Consider the following 22,440-nt stretch of genomic DNA (forward strand, 5'->3'; position numbering starts at 1 on the left):
TAAATATTTTGATAACTCGTATAATTTAATATCTAACCTTGTTTTTAATGATAGTTTTCGTATAAATTGAAACATTTATACTGTATATGATCTAGAAAATTATGGTTAAAATGATATTTTAATTTCTTTATAAGAAAATAATATTATAATTTAAAAGTTAATTTTATTTCATTAACACAAATTAACCTCATTATTTTTTATTAAATAATACAATAATTATGCATCTTTTAAATAAAATCAATTCAATTAATTTAATATTTATTTCAATTTATTATAATTATTGTATATTTTATGCATTCAATTTTTTAGTTAAACATTTCATATTTTTTTCCTAAAATAATTATAATACTTGTTATAGTGCATTCCCTTAAAAAAAACATTTAGATAGTATTAGTGTGATATTAAATATTATCGTATTTCTATATATGTTTTTATTAATATTATATTATATAATTTTAAAAATAAATATAAATATAAATATCATTCAATTGGTATAATTTTAGATATTATTATTTTATGTAATCAAAAAATAATATTATTTTCTTTCGACAATCATCTTAATTATTAACTAAACTTTAAGAAATTAATCCTTTAAAATGTTTGAAGACAATCTAAAATTTTTGTAACATTATATATTCGCTATAATTAAGGAGAAATATTTATTCTATTCGGGGTTTAATAATTTCTTCCTTCCCTCCAAATCTTCTTTTACATTATATATATTATAAATAAAAAAATATTAAAAATAGTTATAAATAAATAAATATATAAAAATAATTAATATCACAATAATTGATAAAAATAAAGATTTCACCTTTATAATTAATAAAAAAATTATAATGTAAATGATAAATGGAACAAAATAAATGAATAAAATTGAATAATAACAACTATAAATTTTATGTCAAAAAATAAAAGAATTAATAATTTATTAAAAATTCCACAAAAATAACTAAATTAAAACAATCAAAATCTATAACATTAATCAAATTAATTTCTTAAAACATATTTGTTAAATCAAATTATTCTCCTAAAGTATATTTTCTTAAGAAATATTAAAAAAAATTCATGCAATAATTAACAATTTTTGCAATAAAAAAATGAAATTGGTTATGATTTAATGAAGGACTGAATAATTCGAATATCAATTTAAGCATATAATCGTAACTAACAATTTGAATTTAAAGTTATAACTTATATATCTCTGTATTTTTGGTAAATGGATAGGTAAAAGTGTTACACCTCTTTATTAAAAAGGAAACGGTAATATTTGGTCATTATGAAAAAGACACGATAATATTTGGTCAGACACTTGTAACATATAACATTAATTCGTGTACTAAGTATGAAGACGTAACATGAAGTCAAGAACCTTATTTATAACCCCCTAGAGCGTTAGAGAGAGCATCATTGTTCACCAAAGTGAAACAACAGTATCTCATAAAAATTAGAGATGGGTTCTTCAAGGTTTTTATGTCTATTTTTGATTTTTGCTTTTGCTGTTGCATGCAGTGCTCGTGGCATAACCACAGGTATAGATGCAGTAGTCTTTTTTTGTCCTCTATTTTTATGAATATTAGATTTAAAAAATGTTTTATATATCCTTTAATTTTGTATGTATTACAGATAATTCTGAAAGTGTAGCAGTAGACATAGACAATAAAGGGCCAGACACGCATCCAAACCCCCCTCCAGGACCACCCCCCCCATCTGAAGGACTCATTGATAAGGAGAGGCTTTGACGAGCCATACAGACCCCCAACCCCTCCTAGTCCCTGATTGCCATTGCTACTCCATCTCATATTCTCATGGATAGTACTACTAAGAACATGCTCATAGTATATACTTGTCAAAACTTTCATTTTACTATCTTAATCTCCCAATAAGAGAATGTGATATCATGTTACCATTTTATGCCTGGCCCTAATTTCAATAAGAGATTCTTGGTGTACTCATCTATATCCAAATATTAATTTCTCTCTACATGCACAAGCTTTTTTTTTTAACATATCTTTTATAGTGATTGATAAAATTATCGGTATAAAAGTTATTTAATTAAGAAGTTCATTTATCAACTGCCAATCCACAATATTTCATCCAAAACGAAATGAACACCATATATGCCCCAAAATAATTTAAGACAATGTTGATAAACTTTACTTACAACACACCAAAATCACCAATCTCACTATACAATGATTGGGAAATGTAATTGACCAATCTCACCATACGCGTGTTTACCATATATTATCTCACACTTTTTTTTAATACAAATTCTATTATTAATATACGTTAAAATAAAATGATATAATTAATTACCAAGTATTTTAAAGTTGTAAACAAGTTTATATATTTGATCTAATTAATATATATCATCAAATATAATGATTGGATATATTGAATTTGCATTCAATAAAAAATCATTGAAAGTGTCACTTTGACATTATGGTATCAACATTTTATATATATATATATATAACATGACAATCACAAAATAGTAAATATTAAAACATAATATATAAAGGGGAAAATTACAAAAAAAATATATATTACATTTGAAATGTGAGAATATTAATCATTTTAAGATATTTTCTAAAATGATAAAATCTAATATTTTGGAAAAAGGAGTATTATCAAATAATAAATTGTTATTGTATTATTTTAATGTTAGTGATTTTTATAATAACATTGAAAAATTTATTCATGAAATATATTTCAGTTAATTGATAGTGTGTTATAATATTTTGATAATGGTGTTGAGAAACATTGCATTAATACGCATAAGGATTAAACATATTCAACTAAAGATAATATTAATTATATTTTTATTTATTTTTTATAAATTTTTAATGAATTACATAAGATAATAATTAATTGCAATAACTTTATAAATATTAATATCATATGAATTTTCATAATCAGTTATTGCATAAAATGTTTTAAAAAATTATTAATTGAGAAAATTTAATTACATGAAATAAATTATTGCTCAAAACTTTTGATTTGTGAGAAATTAGATTTGCCGGCATGTTATTACATTTGTAAAAAATTCTCATACAATATAAATTAGGTTTAATACATCATTTGTCTTTCAATTTCTTAAAGATTTTCAATTAGGTTCTATTGTACTAGAAAATTTTGTAGTTAGGTCCTTTAACCAATTTTATATATATTTTAATAGTTTATGTACTTAGAAATTCATTTAAGATCTGGGAAATTTTACAAAAATATTCTTAATATCTATAATGGATTATGTGTGGTTTGGGACAGAGGGTATAAGAATATCACCTGTACCTCAGATTCTTTATTACACATGCTTTGTCACTCATTAATTAATGGGGATTTTGATCTATTTCATAGATATAATTAACAATATTATATTAACTATTGTGGAGATGAGACAAAAAGGTTAGAAAGTGGAGTTCTTACACATTCTTTACGGGAGGGGATGAATCGGTGTGCAGATTTCCTATCCAAGATGGGTTTGAACTCGGGAGAATCTCTTCAAATAGTTACTCATATGCCTGCGCCAGTTGAGAGGTTTGTTGTTAGCTGATGCAATGAGTGTTAGATTCTTTCAGTTGTAATTTCTTATAATTTCTTTGTTTTTTTTCTTTATTACCTTCCTGTACAAAAAAAAGATTATTATTCCATTTCTTCATTTATATGTATATTTTCTGGATTGTAAAGAAATTTCTAACTCTAGAGAATTATAAAAATATAAAAAGATGCAAAACCTAATTATAAATTATTTTAATTTAGAGACTAATTAAAAAAATTTTAAAAAAACAAATTTAGAGACTAAATAATATATTAAATCTATAGTTATAAGTTAATAATTTTTTAATATTATTTTGCTTCATTTTTTAAATTGCATTAATGTAATCAAATTGACTGAATTGAAAAAAAAATTATATAAGGAACTACTCCTTAGTAGCAATACCTCAAAATATTAGAGATAAGTTGTTCAACTTTTTATGTTGTTATATAAGATAATAATTTGTTGCAATAATTTTATCAATAGTAATATTGTATGAATCATGAAAATTAAGTTTTAAAACTTTATTAATTGAGAACATTATATGAAATAAATTATTGGTCAAAACTTTTGATTTGTGAGAAATTATACTTGCTGACATGTTATTGATTTTGTAACAAATTTTCATATAATAATTAATAAGAATTGTTAATTAGTCAATATTATTTTGTTTCATTATTTAAAATTTCATTAATATAGTCAAATTGACTAAATTGAAAGACTTTATAAAAACACCACTTCGCAATAGCAAAACCTCATAAGAAAAATTAGAGATGGCTTCTTCAACTTTTTTATGTTGCCTCTTTTTTGCTTTCATTGTAGCTTGCTTTGCCCGTGACATCCCTACAGGTATACATGCAAAATAATACTCCAATCATGCATGCCTTTTTATAATAGATTATTACCTCTTTTAGATTTTGTAAAAATTGTTAAATCTCCTCTAAGTGATGAGGATTACTAGCTTGCATAAACACATTCATTTTCCCCCGATTCCAACACATATGAAGCCTACTTTAAGAAATAAGTGATGAGAGGAGACTATTTTGTTCTTTTAATTATTACCGAGAAATATGAAGGTTAAGACTATTACTATCACATTATTGTGCACCGAGAGTTACCACACACATGTACATGTCTCTACATTGATAAAATATTGTCCGCTTTGAGTTTAATTCTCACGATTTTGGTTTTAGATACTACCCAAAAAATCTCTTAATTAGTGGAGACAACTGTGTGTATATAAACCTATATTCATCTTTTTGTTTGAATGATGTCGGACTTTACTTGCATCTTAACACTCATTAATTATTTTATAAATTATACACACCATATGATTATTTAATATTATGCATGAGCAAAATGCTAGAAATTCAATATTTACTATTGCAAAATTTTATTCAACATTAAAGTTTTTGTGAATTCTACTTCTTATTTATTGAGACTGTGCCATGATTTCATAATTTTAAATAAATTTTAAATATAGTTTACATATATACGGACCAAAACTTTTTTTTTTGTTATATTAAAAATATTTTATCTATTTAATTGTGTAATTACAGATAATTCTGAAAGTCTGGTGGCAGAAATAGACTATGAAGGTCCACACACACATCCAACCCCTCCACCCCATCTCAAGGAGTCACTGACATATGTAGGAATTAACGACCCTTACAAGCCAAGCCCTCCTCCGCAATCTTCACCACATCTCAAGGAACCGTTATTACATGCAGGCTATCACATCCCATATTTTAAAATTTTCAAATAAATTTATTATACTTTATATAATTTCTAAATAAATCTCGATTTTTATATTTATGTTTATAAAATTCGTGTCATACATAATTTTTTTTTTATGTTATGATTGGTAGACTTTAGAATGTCAATCTTATTGGGATATTTTAGTTTTATAGTGATGTTTAACATGGTAAATCTTTAATTTTAAAAAATTATTATTTTAAAATAAGAGAAATATATAAATGTGAGGAATTGCTATATCGTATGGCGAATGTTTCAAAGAACTCCACGCAATGGAATACAATATTGCTTCTTTTTTTTTTAAGCAATGAAAATATTGCTACATCATATGATATCTGGCTAAGTTTATCATATGCGAATGTTTCAAAGAATTAGACGCAATGAAATAAAATGTTTTTTTTAAAGCAATGAAAATATTGCTACATCATTTGATATCTGGCTAAGTTTCCAGAGTATGATTGATTAATTGACCTTCTCTAAATGACGCAAAGAAACATAAGCTGCATAAAAATTCTAATAAAAACACTAAACTTTTGATTGACTATATCACATTATAAAGTGTGAATATTTACTTTTATCAAAGAGAATTTCATTTTGGGTTATTATTTAGTAAAAAATTAATATATCTAATATGATTATTAATTTTATAATAATTACTGTAGCAACCTAGGTTGCTATAATTATTTTAAAATTTAAATAAAATAAATTTTAATTAATTGATAGTGTTAAAATATACCAGAATATATTCAACAACAGTTAGATTCTTTACTTAATGATGTATGTCGTCTATAATTAAGTTACAAATTATATTGGCTTTGGATTTAATTAACAATTAATAAAAACGGTTGCGTTGTTTCTTATTCTAGGAGATGCTTAAGGAAACTCATTCCACAAACATTATAAATACAGGTGCCAAAGGTTACATAAAAAATTTATAATAACATATATCACTGACTTCTTCATAAAGAATAGTAGCCGAGTCAAAGAGAATTAGGAGGCAACAAAGCAAAGGTAGTGATAGAAGTGATGAAGGAGTTAGCTACGATTTTGATTTGTGACGTTAACGTTGGGAAATCATTAACTAAATTAAGAATGTTTCATAGCAAATAACAGAATAGAGATGTTAACTTTTGAAAATGTCCACATCAGTAGCCAGCAGGTAAAAGATGAGGATGAGATGGAATTGACCTCGCCAACATGCACCAACCCTAGCTAAATAGCTATTGCCTGCGCTCAAAATTGAACAAATATATTCAAGTCTTAATTATCAATGAAGTTGTTCTTTTCTTCAGAAATATACTTATTGATCAATGAAGTTGAATTTTTTCGTGTTTTAAATAAGATTGTGTTTAATTTGATGGGTTAATGTAATGATTAAATATATATTATATGTTTATATAATTGTGAAGATAATCTATTTAATAAAAAATCTGAGTTTGATATATATATGTTATGTTTGAAAACTCACCAAGTTACAATAATTACAGTATCAGAAGTAGGATTAGTTTGTGATTTAGTAGACTATAAATTTTGTCAGTAATTAAGATTGTTTTTTTCTTGAAGAAAATTATATATATAAATTAGCAAAAAAGAGGGCAGTGCTTAAGTCAAATCTTAATAGATTAAAAGATGTTCCTAGAGTACACATTCAACACAATTATTTAATTATGTATTTAATTATTCTTTTCCTATATTTTTATAAAAAGTGGTCACTTGTTCTAGTCAACGTTTAATTGTTCACAGATTTTGATGCCGGTTTATAAGCAGTCATGCAAACCATTTTTAAAAAGTTGGGTACTACTATTGGTAGGCCATGCTTAACAATTCAGAGAGAAGGTTAAGGAAAAGGATGTCTACTTATATTAATAATTTTCTCGAATTTTTGACACATTCTTGCCTTCTTAATTTATCTTCTATACTTTATTGGGGTGCTTTCTTATAATTCAAGTTTTTATTTGAGATCCAAGCAGTGACAGTAAATGTTAATTAAAATAGCCAAAAATTTACTATTTCGGTGATCACATTTTATCCATTCATAAAATTAGAAAGAACAACTTTATATTCTAATTCTTTACTAATTATTTCACTGATTTTATAAAGAAAATACTGAATAATAATACATTAAATATATTTATATTTAATTTAATTACTTTTTTATTATAAAATATTAAGAAAAATAATATACTTAATTGTACTATTGTCATCCCATGTTTCACAATTTCATAGATCCTTGCCCTATAATTAAGGCAAAACAATATTTCTTCTAATTTTTTATACAACACTCGATTGCCTAATCTATCATAATTAGAAAATAGTTAATCTAGTTTACAATGTTAAATTTATCTTAATTTATATATTTTAAAACTACCATAAACATTACTATCATAGAAATCGCCGACCTATTTTACACAGCACAGACACAGAATAGAGAAATAGTCCGTAGACATGACTGTGCTAATTCCAAAATTCTAGAAAACCGGCCATACAAATTAGAACGTGGGGTATCCACGGGTGCCACCAAAAAAGATGCGGTCAAACACCATAGAACGTTTTAAGTTTTATCATTAACATTAACATTTGACCATTCCCCAATATTTTCTCAAACCTTCCTTTCTCTCTAAATATTTTCTCAAAATTTATTTAACATTAATTCTCGTTAAATTAATTTACCAAATAAAGCTCTCTTATTTGAACCCCGGGTATATATTTTCAATTCATTAAACCAATTCTATATTAAATAATTCACACGTTTGACTATGGAATTATTACTTTTGACTGTGTATGACTATAATATATATATATATATATATATATATATATAGTATTTTTTATGAAAATGAAAATCCATATAATTTATTAGGACTAAAAATATATGAATATTGAATCCAAATAAAGATATTTGAAGTCCTACTTTGACCCATACTCGAATGATGATGGTCTCCTATAAATACCCGCTCCTTTTTCTCTCCCCCTCTCATTATTATCCAAACAAACACAAAGCAAACGCAATTAGGAAGAAGAAGAATAAGAAGAAGCTTGCTCCATAACAACGTAGTTCCAACGTTATCATTGTTATTGCAACATGTCTTGTTCCGTGGCAGTTCCCAGTTCCCCGGTCTTCTCTCTCTTCCACAACAACAACAACAGTAACAACAACAACAACAAAAACAACTCTTCCGCAACCGCAGAACATCTCATGCTTTCTCTTCCCATTACGACGCCGTCTTGTTCCTCAACCTCTCCACCTTCCTCTCCCTTGCTCAAGAAGAAGAGACCCGCCAAACTCGACATTCCGGTCGCTTCTCTCGCCTTTGGCCTCCCCGTCACGGCGCCGTCGCCCGCCAGGGACGCCGTCGTCCAAGCTGACGGAAGTGCTTTCTCTGTGTATTGCAAGAGAGGAAGGAGGCACCACATGGAGGACCGTTACTCCGCCGCCGTTGATCTTCGTGGTGAACCAAAACAGGTAATAATTATTAAATCAACTCTTATTTTTGGCTTTTTTTTATTTCTAATTTTTAATTAATGACCATTTAAAAAAAAACTTTATTTTAATTAAGATTTATAAAATTGAATGATGCTAATTAACTACATTTGCTATTTATCATTTGATTTCGAAGTATATAGATTGTTGCTTAATTTTTGTTCTAGTGATTTGTGCATCTATGCATGATGGATATATGCAAGGGCATTAGCAATGAGTTTTAACATGCAATGTTGGTTACTTTTTAGGCCTTTTTCGGGATATTTGATGGGCATGGGGGCACAAAGGCTTCGGAATTCGCTGCACACAACTTGGAAAAGAATGTGTTGGATGAGGTGGTTAGAAGAGATGAAAGTGACATCAAGGAGGCAGTGAAGCATGGGTATCTCAACACAGATTCTGAATTCTTGAAAGAGGATCTTCATGGTGGTTCATGCTGTGTGACAGCGTTGATTAGGAATGGTAACCTTGTTGTGTCCAATGCTGGTGATTGTCGTGCTGTCATTAGCAGAGGTGGTGTGGCTGAAGCCCTCACATCTGATCACAAACCTTCAAGGAAAGATGAAAAGGACAGAATTGAGACTCAGGTAATTAATTGATTAACCAAGTCACCATCCTCTTAGAAATTTTTCTTTCAAGCATTTTCTTTATTAGAAGAAATTATTACATCATCTTAAATAAGATTTTGAGTTATAATCTTATATGTATAAGAATGTAATTAGAAAAGATTCTTATTAAAGATGATGGTAACAAGATTTCTCAACAGATATTAGATCCACTAATTATTATTTCTCTTTTGAGTTCTTAATTAATTTGACTAAGACTATATATAGATATTTGGTGATTTAAGAGTATCTAATAATTTATCCTCATTCGAGTTCTTAATTTGACATTTGTTAATTTGTATAGGGTGGTTATGTTGATGTGTGCCGTGGTGTTTGGAGGATCCAAGGGTCATTGGCTGTTTCTAGGGGAATTGGAGATAGAAACCTGAAACAATGGGTGATCGCTGAACCTGAGACCAAAGTTCTCAAAATTGAACCGCAGCATGACTTGTTGATCTTGGCTTCAGATGGGTTATGGGAAAAGGTATACATATTAATCAATTAAAATGCATGTTAATCAATGGAGTAGTTTTATTTTGATAATTCTTGCACCATGATATTATTATTATTATTCGGTTACATCAACTAATTATGCTTCTATTTTGAATCTTGTTTCAGGTTAGCAACCAGGAAGCAGTGGATATTGCTCGAGTAGGGAACAATAGACAGCAACCGTTGCTGGCTTGTAAAAAGCTGGTAGAATTATCTGTGTCACGAGGCTCTGTTGATGATATAAGTGTTATGATTATCAAATTGCAAAACTATGTTTGAAGTCTCATTGGTGCAAGAAGAAAGGTTGGGAGGGTATTGGCATGGGGCCTCCACCTATTTTTTTCATATTCTTAGCCTTCAGATGTAGAATCAGTCAGAAGATTATGAATGTGAGCATGGTTAATGGAAAGAATTGAAGCTGCTGAAATTAATTAAGTTTACTTAAATTTTAATCTGTAATATATATATATATATATATATATATATATATATATATATATATATATACATCCGACGAATGACATCGTTTCGTTGAAGATATTAATTAGCACTAACTTTAAGTAATTTTTTGGTAGAATGATCTTGATCTAATGGGCATCTTTTTTGGGTGTAAAGAAGGGTTGTATTTGTATTCTAATTCTAATGCAAACTATATATCTCATATGTTGTAACAAGTGTTAATTTATTGTGTATAATTCATATTTTAAGTTCAAGTTATCATCATTCTTTCTGGATCGTTATACTTGAACTACTTAATATATATCTTACAAGAATAAGAGCCAAACCAATAAGTGATCCTGTTTGTTTACCTGACTATGCTTATGGATATTGAAGCTGTGATTAATTGTAAGAGAAGAATATGATTTTTGCGCTTCCACAAGTTAATTTTGAGTAATTTATCACCTAGTTGGTTCCAAATCCCATGATGCACATCTCTTATATATATAAGCATAGTCTTCTATATAAACATACAGGAGTATGATATCCCATTTACAAATGTTGTTATTATTTCCATTTAGATTTTTACTTCTCAAGGTAAATAATAATTAATAAAGTTGAGTTAGACATTCTTCTTTTATTATATCCCTCCCTATATATATCCTGATAATTTTCTGTTGGTCAGCTTTCATTGTTTAAAATAGGATTAAAATAAAACAACTTTTCATTTTATTTTATTAATTAATTCAATCTTCTGAGTTTTTCTTCTTCTCTAATTTGAAAAGTAAACAGTAAATTAAATAAGTGTTTTTTGTTCCATTATAAAAATATTCAAATAATAAAACTATAACATTATTTCTTTTCGTTACATTATATTTATTTTCGTCTATCGATCGTTAGAAATATAAATGTCAAAGAACTTGACAATTTATTTATTTTTTCCAAATAAAATTAGGGTGTGTGTGTGTTTTATGGTTGTAAATGAACTAATGAAGTTGGATCAAACATTGTCCAAGTTTTGGATTAATTTTATATGGATTTTTATTGGTAGGAGCTAAGTAATTGTACTATTTCTTGAGTTTAATTTTTTGTACATGCAAGATTAGGTGTAGAAGTTGCTAATTTCAACACCATATATAATCAACATGCTACCGATAGTATACGTCAATACGTCTAGAACGTATGATATGATGTAACAGGTTTTGGATTACAATAATAGCTCCGTATCATAAAGTTAAATTCTAAAGTTAAATTGCTACATGAAAAGTACATGTATTCTACAAATTTTTGGTTGAAACTTGGAAGTGCATAAAGTCTTCTCATGTTTTTGATCTTTTCATCATGAGACTGAAATTACGTGAAGAGTATAAAATTTATATCGCAAATTAATGGCTAGCCAGCTTCTGACTTTTGATCATACTTTTCCTCTCTCACGCACGAGTTGATTTGGGAAAGCGTTGAAAACGAAACAATGGGATGTGTTGTTGTTTTGTTTGGTTAATTACGTGTAGCTGAAATAGGGATAATTAAGGTCAAACATACAAAAGGTTGATGAGTCCACGGAAGAGAATAATTCTTCTAAGAACTAGTGGGAACGCGATTATTTGGAACCATATGTAAATCATCACCATTTTTTTGTTTTTTTTTGAAGGAATTGACCAACTTTCGTGGCCATTAATTAGAAACATAGAAAATGTCCACTAAGAACGGTCGATAATAAAGATCTTGATGAATATCATACCATATGTGTTGCGCAGCATGCACTCACTACTTTTCTTTAGGGCGATCCATGAATATGGTTGAATAATGAACCAACCTCCTTCCACCACAAAAACAATATGTAGTGACTTTAAATTATATATATGTCAGCTATTTCCATGTAGGATTCATACAAACTTCAAGACTCAAGTTTAGACTTTGAATGAAGCAAAAATTTTAAACTTTTACAAAGATAAAACTAAGTTGAGGTGTGAGACTTTAATTTAGAACTAATGAAGTTTCAAATTAATTTGTAAATTGCGTGTCATCGATTCTTCCAAAATTGAAATTAAACGGATCATTTGCCATTTTTTTTATGATGTAACAAGTAGATTTCATTTAAAATTTTCAAAAATAATTGGATTAATTTTGACATAGATTAATCCTTTCACATAATTCACTTAATTACATAAGAAAAGAATTTCTAATGCGCATTTTTAATATATTTATTTTTTTGTTTTAGTAAATAACGTATATCCTTAAATAACGGATAACATATTGAAATGTATTGCATCATTTAATAATATTTACATAAATTTAATTTAATGATAAATGACCCACCATCTTTCATAGAAAAAAATATAGTTTTAATTATATTTTTAGTCCTCCAAATTTAAGTATATTTTTTTTAGTCTCAAAATTTAAAACTTGTATATTTAGTCTAAAAAAATATAAAATAAAAACTTATTATTTCAATCCTTCAAATTTAAAACTTATCTTTTTTAATTTTTGTATATATTTTTTTGGTTTATCAAATTTAAAACATGTGTTTTGAGTTTCTAAAATATACAAAATAATTACTTCATTCTTTGTAATCGATATTATTAATAAATATGTCACACAAAAATCTTTTATTAGGATTATTGTCAATGAAAACATCATATTAAGTTGATTAATATTATATAATTATTTTGATATGTCATTATCAATTATATCGTCAGTGGCCATGAAAGACTAAAACAATATATTTTATAAAATTATAGGAACTAAACAAATAAATTTTAAATTTGAAGGACTAATAATTTTTTATATATATTTTAGAGGTTAAAAATATAGTATTTTAAATATTTGAGAGATAAAAAATATATATATAAAAAATAAAATAATATTTTTTTAATTACGTGGACTAAAAATGCAAGCTTTAATTTTGAAGGACAAAAAATAATTACCTAAAACTTTGAAGACTAAAAGTATAATTAAGTAAAAAAAATATAACCGAAACACATGATATATAGTACGTTAGAAAACTCATTGAGAAGAATGAATCGTGAAAACTATAATTATTAACTTCTACATATCACAGTCAAAACATAAAAAAACACATCCGAAGCATGGAACAAAATATATTAATATTATAGTTGACAAATAATTACAAAACGATATTCAAATTTTAATATAAAAAATAACATTAAAATGTGGACAATGATGAAGTGATGATGACAATATGATATTTTGTATGGTTTTTGACTTGAGGTTGACTCGTGAGGGATGATGGGGTCAAAGGTGGCTTTGATGAACCATCACTTTTTTTTGTAGGCGCAACTTGTTTCTATAAAGCTTAAACAGTGGTGCGCACCAAATTTGTGTGTGGTGATCCTTCAAAAATGGTGTAATAAATAGAAGCATATGTATGCAAAACCAACACAAATATCCAATCACAACCAAGATATGTGATGTTAGTGGACGTACTCTTGTACTGTATAGTTGTTTTGATTAGTCATCGTCTCATGAATATGTTTCTGAACTTTCCTTCTTTAATAAAAAAAACCATAAAACTAGCGTCTTATGTTGAAAGAACTGGATTTGTGTGTCGTCGTGATGAAATTTAATGTGTTGTTTGGTAACCAAGAATGAAATATTGGCCATTTAAATGCTATTTAATGTGTGTTCGATAAGGTTATCAATCATTATAAAAATTACATCTATAATATATAGAAAACAACTTAGAATTCAGATTATTCTTTTCAAAATACAAGTCAATTAAATATAAATCTATAGAAAGGGAATTTCTGAATAGTGAAACAGTAATAACAATCGAATTTAAATAAAAAAAGAAAATTAATAAAAAAATTGAAAGAATTCTAATTGAAAAAGACATCAATTTAAGGTTTTAATCTTTACAATATAATTCTAATAGTTTAATCATAATATAAGAATTTAAACATCTTCTCATCAACACGAATCTAAATAAACTTTAGATCTAAATTTAAATCTAAGAATTTCACAAAAACGGAATCGATAATTATATATCCCAATTTCTAGAAATTCAAGAATGATAAACGTGTTGGCTTAAACAATTAATTAATTACCTAATTTTTATTTAGATTAGATTAATCAATTTTAATCAAATCTGGATCCAAAAATGTAATTTATAATCACAAATTGTGAAATTAGATCTAGAAAATAAAAGAAAAAAATGAAGAATTCATATAAAAAAATTAAATTGAAACTCAAATTTTACCATAATTTTTGAAATCTTGAATTGATAAGCGGATTAACCAAGCATCTTCATTAGATGTTGAAACAAAATCAGCCAAGAGATATAGAAGAGAAATTTGTGTGCGTGAGAGAGAGAAAGAGAAAAAATTTAAAGAAACTTGAAAGAGAAGAAACTCTAAATCTAAAAAAATGAGAGAAAGTGTACAAAGTAAGTCTCTTAACACCTATTAATGAGCTAAAATAGTGGGCCTAATCATATTTATTTTAAGACCTGACCCATCAATTACCTAATAACAGGATTAAACTACTTCTACAATAATTTCCTAAAGAAAACCCAATACAAAGTTCATAGATGTAACATTGTGGTGCATTTTTGACCCTAAGACGTCTGAACCAGATGAAACTTCCAATAAATAAGTTGTAAAACTCACTAACACAACTCATTCCAACAACAAAAGTTGCTAATGTCTTTGATCATATCATAATGGGTCAATTGATTATTTGAAACTCTAGCAAAAATAATATATAAACAATATGTTAAAGTTCAAGTGTGAATTGAGTCTCACATTGGTTAGAGTTGAACATGTTGAGCAGTATATAATAAGTGAAAAAGACCCACCTTCCTAATGCCTTAAGGTTTTGGGTTATGTGTGTCATGCTTTCTTATGTGATTTACTCACTACCATGGATGAAGTGCTCCCTAATGTAAAACTTTCCAACAATGGTATCAAAGTCGATGGTTCAACTAAGTGATTGGTGACCAACTCAAACGATTATTGACCGATAGAATTGGTGGTGAAATTAAGAGTGGGATCCTCTATTAGCAATGAAATTGGTTGTGAACCCCAAGAGTGATCAATTAGTGTAGGATCCAAGAGTGGGATTATCCTTATGTCGAAAAGTCTCCCTAGAGGTGTGGAGGATGTGTCCCGTTGATATACAACATCAATGTAAGTAGGTCACCATTGAATACTCGTTGATAAAAAAAAGATTTTTGCTTAAAAAGAGAGCATGACCATGTGGAAGAAATTCACATTTCATGGAAAGTATTGGAGTTCAAGTGTGAAGTGAGTCTCACATTGGTTAGTACATATATTTGACATGCTGAGTAGTATATAAGTGAGAAAGATCCATCTACCTAATATCTTGAAATTTTGGGTTATAATGTAATGTTAAACTCACTTATATAATTTATTCACTAACTATGAATGGAGTGCTTTCTAGTGTAAAACTCTCCAACACAATCAATTAACAAGGAGAAATAATCAATTGCATATGAAGTTGTTTGAATGACATGGAAGAAGAGTAGAGGACAATTGACTTGGAGGTGCAATGAGTCTAGGTTGGCGGAGAGGGGTGGTGGCCACTTGTAAACACTCTTATGTTTAAGTCACTAAATGATCTAGTAGAGTAACAACAAGGAAAGGAGAGAAAGTGAGAGACTATTTATAGTATTTAGTGAAACATACAAAGGGAGAGAAAGTCGTTAGTTTTACATGGGGTTTTTTTTGGTTGCGCTAAGTTGAGAAAGTCGATTTATATGTAACTATGCTAGTTTATTTGTGATGAAGTCAGTGCATGCTTACCTATATTTAAATGGCTATAAGTGAGTCAATTTTTTACTATGCTCATGTGAACTAATTTGATATTATTGTAATAATGTTGACCTTAAGTTTTGATAGGTTTGACTATGGATGTTTCTAGATATTTTCATTACAAATTATGAAATTGAGTTTAAGAATGGAAAAGATTAGCTTAGGAAAGTTTAGTATGCCATTTTTTAGCCTACTTTTCTTTACTTCGATGAATAAATAAATCACAATTGGTCCATCATGTTTAAACTTCTTTCCACTCTACTTTTTTTTACATAAAAGAAAAAAAAAACAAAAAAATTGAGTTCCTTTTGCATATGTCAAAAGCATAGACTAAAAAGTTGTTAGGACATCATCTACCAAGTGAAACTCCAAATTTGAACTTAGGCATAAAATTTGTACACATAAGGAATGATTTAAATCAACTTTCCAACTTTTTTTTTTTTTATCACCATCTTCATTTCCACCTTACTCAATTTCTAATGTATTTCTATGTTACCAAACATAATGTAAAATATATTATTTATACAATAAGCTCATTTTATTTAAAAAAATTTATTTTATTTATACAATTTTTTAATATTCATATTTATTGTACAAATATAATCTCTCATGGATGAGTAAGGTGTATGAATTGTTGTAAACACCAGTAGTACCATCTTTGGTTCTCATGGATAAAAAAAATCTCTCAAATAAAAAATTATTCATAAGGTATCAATATGAGTTAAGGTCTAAGTCTCTCCTCCAATATCAACATTATAAAACTTCTCACTTGCAAGTGATATTCACCCTAAATACAAACAAACAATAAAAGAGTGAGATACATCTCACTCAAGCTCTTAATGTGAAACAAAGGTGAACAATTCACTTATATTAACTCATCTAATTTAACAAAACTATAAACATAGAATTACTCATGGGCCATATGAAGATCTCAAACTAGCTAAGTTTACTCCCAAATATCAAATCTAAAGATCTTTAAGAGGACCTTCCTAACATAGGATTTAGTTTCACTTTCATACATCCAAATCAATGTTATATGCATATCGTGCATGGTTTATACAATATCAACAATTTGATTCTTAAGTTTTATTATTAAAGAGGTGGTGCACATCAAATGTCATTACAAACTTTTTATTAATCATATCATCATTATCAATTAGGAGTGACAAACTAATTAATTTATTTATCATTTATTTAATTCATTCATGAGTAAATCCATTTAATCAATCTATTATCTATATTATTAATAAAGGGAATTGACCTATCAGATGTTCATATTTTAGACAATTTTACCCTAATAACTATCCTTTTATTAATTACATTTTTAAATTTTTTTTTCTATAAACTTCACTTCATAATTGTATGTATTTTTAATAATCACCCAATATTATATAATTTTTGTTATTATTATTATTTTTTAAAAATAATTCGCAGAGACACGAAATATCTTTTATATGTTATTACAAATATAATAATGATTGATTAAATTCAATTCATCCATTTAATTTTATGAATGGATAGTGAACTGAACCATCCACTATTTTTAAAATTCATTAGATTATTACGGTAAGCAGATGATATTAGATTGAAATTTTAAAATACTATTTTGGCATAAAAAAAGTTTATTTTTTTAATTTTTAAATATTATATATTAATGTAATGGTTTGTAATAATTTATCAATTTTTTTTAAATTATTTAAATATTTATTATAAAATGCAACAATTTTGACGCAAAATTGTTTATATCATTAATGTAATACAAGTAAAATTATAAAATTACGTTTTTTTAGGACATTATGAAATTAAGTTAAGAGGCTTAAAAGTACGCAATCATGTTCAAGAATCAAGACCGTGGTTCTTTTCAACATGTAACTGTTTTCTAAATTTATTCATGCCAAATCTTGCCAATAACTGTTTTAATTACTCTTACACTTATACACATATATAATTTCAAAGTATATCTCAGCATAATAAACAAAGTTTAATACTTTTTTTTTAAAGCTAAAAATGCCACAGGTCTTCTTTGTGAATGATTGATTCTAAGAATCTAAAATCCAAATTAATTTTCCTTTTTCCTTCAATGATATCTTCTTTCTTTAGCATGTGAACAAAATAAAAAGTGTACAACTTATTTATTTAATATTTGATGCATCCATATCTACAAAAAGATGATTAATTAATTGCGTCACATAATATGGAAGTCAAAGTCATGAAGCACTTTGCTTAACCCTCGTAACAACAACCTCATCCAAAACCAAACATTTGTTCCATACTTTAACTTGATGCATATTCTGATATTCCATACATATTCCAAGTGATTTGATTTCTCCTTCGTGTCGTCGTGTGAAAATGATCCCAATTCAATCGAAGTTACTTTGAAATTATTTATACGCGTCACTAGCTGCAACCTCGCAAATGCAATCTGTGATGTCACTCATGGTAACTTCCATGGTGGTAGCCACCCCCACCCTCGTAGTTGTTTCTACGCAAGCCAAATGGCAATCCACTAGAAACTTTGTTGAATATAATCTTATTTTCCTTTTGAAACTTTGTGGTTTCCTTCTACATATCCAGTTATGTGTGAAAAGTGATTAGGTATGACAACAGGACGAGTCGGGTACAAGTTTCATGATACTTATCTCCATTTTTGTAGTTCAAATCCATCTCTGTTCCCGTTCTTGTATCTATTAAGTATGTAATTTTCATCTCATTTCTGTCTCCGTCAAGTATCGGACATATTCGTACTTGTCAAAAATTAATTACTTTTTTTTTGCATAAAGAAAACAAACAATATTTTTAACTTATCTTTCCATTATATTACAATTGTAGTTGTGTTATTTGTTTATCTCATATTTTAATTAAGGAACTTCTTAATAATTAAACAACCACAAATATTTTATATCATAATAAACAATCACATATAGTTAAATATTAAATTTTTTTAAAATAATCAAACTCAAGACAAATATTAAATCGAGGATGAAAATAGAAACAGAGACAGAGACGAAGATATGGTGGGTAAATATATACTCATTCCCGTCTTTGATCTAATATTTTAGATTTTATCTATATTCATATTTGATCAAATTAGATATTTTTTATCAAAGTCGAGACGAATTTAAATATTATCCTAAAAGGTGATGTTGTGTGGACGACCCCTCCCTTGGTTTCCCTTTCCCCATGCGTAACGCTGTTGTCCATTATTTTATAATAATCCTTTTGGGTCAATTTGATTTCAATGTCCTTCACAAACACTCACATGATGACAAGTGGAGCAAATCCAATCCGAACTTGAGTTTGCATGCACGAAACCAATTAGTGGAAAGAAACCAATTAATAATTCATAAGAGGGCGTGATTATCTTCCCCTCAGCTATTTTTTCTTTTATAATATTCTGTCAAAAGGGAAAATAGGAATGTTGAGTGTTCCAAAATGAAATGCTATGTCATCTAGCATGATTGGCTTTCCACTGAAAAGCTTCTAAAAGTTTGTTTCAACTTTGAACCAAAAAATACAAAGAACATTTTTATTTAAAACTACTGTGAAAATGCTTATAAATCCCTAAACACGTGGTTTAATTCTAATAGATACAAAATAATTTAATGTTAATTAATCTTATGCAAAAATAAACTCATAATTAACAATATAGTATGTGCACGCATACATGTTTATTATATAGTTAAAATTTATAATAAATTATATATATATATAAATAAATATTATATTTAAATATATAAATTATATTTAAAATTTATAAAAAAAATATTTTTAAATATATAAATTATATTTTATATTTATTGATAAATAATTTATATTATAATACAATATTTTTGATGATTTACTTCATAATATTAATATTTAACTAATGAATAATTATGATAAATAAAATTGAATTAGATAAAAAGTTAAATTTTCTTTTACAAATTCTTTTGTAAAAGAAAATATCCTTAAGAGCACTCTTGTACAAAATAATAATTCATATTTAATATAAAGGGATTAATATCATGTATCACATGCTTAAAATAAATAAATAAATAACTATAAGAATGCTAATAGCAACAAACTCTTTTGTATATTTTTAAATTTGTAAGCAACAATTATACGAATTACACTAAATAGTTTGCATATAATTTATATTTGGTAAAATTAACATAAATATTATTTATTGAAAAATAAGTATATTATTAACATATCAACTAAAGACTGATACCAAGTAGCAAAATTAGTGTTCCAATAATATTGTCCAGGATAAACACAGAAGGAGATAGAGCTAAATTTTGGGAGCTTATAGAAGAAGAAAAAATAAAGCATCCACATGCAACAAATTTCTAAAGAAAAAGAAACAAAATAAAAATATTTTTAAACATTGTGTGGCTAAGAGAAACAAGCATGTATCATGGAAAGGGCATCTCCTCTGCCAACCTCACTTGCCCACTTCTATTTTACTGTGTTCTGTTTTCCCTTCCCCAAAAATAATACCACAAAAGGTCCCATTCCTCATTACAGCCACATGTTCTAATTCATAATATTCTTTAACTAAACTAAAAAATTAACCAAAGAAATACATGGAAGGTAGCAAAACCCAACCCGTCACTAATGTTTCATGTGTGTGTCTAAGTATTATTTTACGTTTACTTCATTAAAAAAGAAGAAAAAAACAACATGTGTAAAGTAAAATGGGTAAAGTTACTGTAATTCAGAAAAATGGATAAGGATTAAAACACACAAAAAAAAAGAAACTCTTTTCAATGCTTTTCTTCCCTATCTATCACCGTTTACGTCATTTGAAACTTCTTGCGAATTGCTACCACCGTTTTTGTTAATTATCCACTTCCACTAAATTCCACGTTGGACCTAAAGTAAACAAAATTACAAATTCGAGTGCGAGACCAAAAAGCAAACACCCACGATCATTCACTATATATAGTGACATCCCCTCAAAAAAACCAACACACGCAAAATTTGAACTAGAAGCTCTAAAATGGGTTCTTGGATACGAGGCAAGTGCATAGGTAAGGGCGCGTTTGGCAGCGTCAGCGTCGCGTTTCGCAAACGCGATGGTTCGATATTCGCGGTGAAGTCCGTGGGCCTCAAAACGGGTCTCCCGGGTCAGCTGGAGGCCCTGGAGAACGAGATTCGGATCCTCCAACGCGTCTCGTCCTCGCCGCACGTGGTAACCTTCCTCGGCCACGACGCCACGTGCGAGCAACGCAACCTCCACATCGAGTACCTGCCAGGTGGCACCCTCGCTGACCTGGACGCTGACGTGGACGAGTCTTTACTCAGAAAATACACGTGGTGCCTCGTCAGCGCGCTGCGCCACGTGCACGCCAACGGCGTTGTTCACTGCGACGTCAAGGGGAGGAACGTCCTCGTCGGCGCCGGCGGTGCCGGCTGCAAGCTCGTCGACTTCGGATCCGCGGCGGAGTTCTCCGGCGAGGGGCTCCCCGCGGCGGCGACACCGCGCGGGAGCCCGCTGTGGATGGCGCCGGAGGTGATTCGCCGCGAGCGCCAGGGGCCGGCGGCGGACGTGTGGTCGCTGGGATGCACGGTGGTGGAGATGCTCACCGGAAAACCGCCGTGGCCGGGGAGCGCCGCCGTCGAGGCGCTGAGTCGGATAGGTTTCTCCGGCGAGGTGCCGGAGTTTCCGAGGCGGTTGTCGGAGCTTGGCCGGGATTTCCTGGAGAAGTGTTTGAGAAGGGAACCGTGCCGGCGGTGGAGCTGCGATCAGCTGCTGCAGCATCCATTTTTGTTAGCATGTGGTAAGGATGTGGAATCGTCGCCTCGGTGCGTTCTGGACCGGGTTAACTCGGTGTTCGAGGACGAGGAGGAAGACGAGGAAGAAGAAGAAAGTGGAATTGAAAGTGAAGTTTGGGCGAGGGGTAGAATTGGAAAATTGGAGAGTAGGTTAGGGGTAAATTGGGAAACAGAGGGTTGGGTTGTGGTGAGGGAATTGGCTTGGGATGCGGAACCCGCGGTGGCGGTTGACAGTTGTGAGGACGTTAATGAAGGGATGAGGAGGGCAGAACAGGGAATTCACTTTGGGACAAATTTGGAATGTTTGGGTGAGAGTGTCAGTGAAGAGTGTGGTTGGGAAGATGTTGATAACAAAAAAGGGCAAAAACTAATAACAGAAACAAACATTTGCATGGTGTACTGTAAATTATTGAAATCACAGTGTTTATTATTGGAGTATTTAAATATATATTTATATTTTGTGTTTAATAATTTTGAATTTCCATGGCATTGTGAGAAAAATTTGATGTGATTGTGACATATTGCGTACTTGCAAATGTAGATGCAGTTAACATCAAGAGAATGATGATTGTACGTTGAACC

The 22,440-nt window shown here is 28.9% G+C and overlaps 2 protein-coding genes across 2 annotated transcripts; both read left to right on the forward strand.

Moving 5' to 3' along the window:
- The first annotated feature begins 8,275 nt into the window (after nt 1-8,275).
- Nucleotides 8,276-10,381, forward strand: LOC109814789 (putative protein phosphatase 2C 25). Its single transcript, XM_020379297.3, has 4 exons — nt 8,276-8,756; nt 9,023-9,361; nt 9,684-9,863; nt 9,998-10,381. Exons 1-4 carry the CDS (start codon nt 8,376-8,378, stop codon nt 10,148-10,150), a joined length of 1,053 nt encoding a protein of 350 aa, XP_020234886.1. The 5' UTR covers nt 8,276-8,375; the 3' UTR covers nt 10,151-10,381.
- A 10,532-nt stretch (nt 10,382-20,913) lies between these two features.
- LOC109814774 (mitogen-activated protein kinase kinase kinase 18) lies at nt 20,914-22,374 on the forward strand. The gene has a single exon (XM_083071229.1). The coding sequence runs from the start codon at nt 21,083-21,085 to the stop codon at nt 22,367-22,369; it is 1,287 nt and encodes a 428-aa protein (XP_082927355.1). The 5' UTR covers nt 20,914-21,082; the 3' UTR covers nt 22,370-22,374.
- Nucleotides 22,375-22,440: the final 66 nt, after the last annotated feature.

Source organism: Cajanus cajan, chromosome 3, assembly GCF_000230855.2.
Source record: "Cajanus cajan strain Asha chromosome 3, NIPB_CcT2T_4, whole genome shotgun sequence".
NCBI classification, from domain to species: domain Eukaryota; kingdom Viridiplantae; phylum Streptophyta; class Magnoliopsida; order Fabales; family Fabaceae; genus Cajanus; species Cajanus cajan.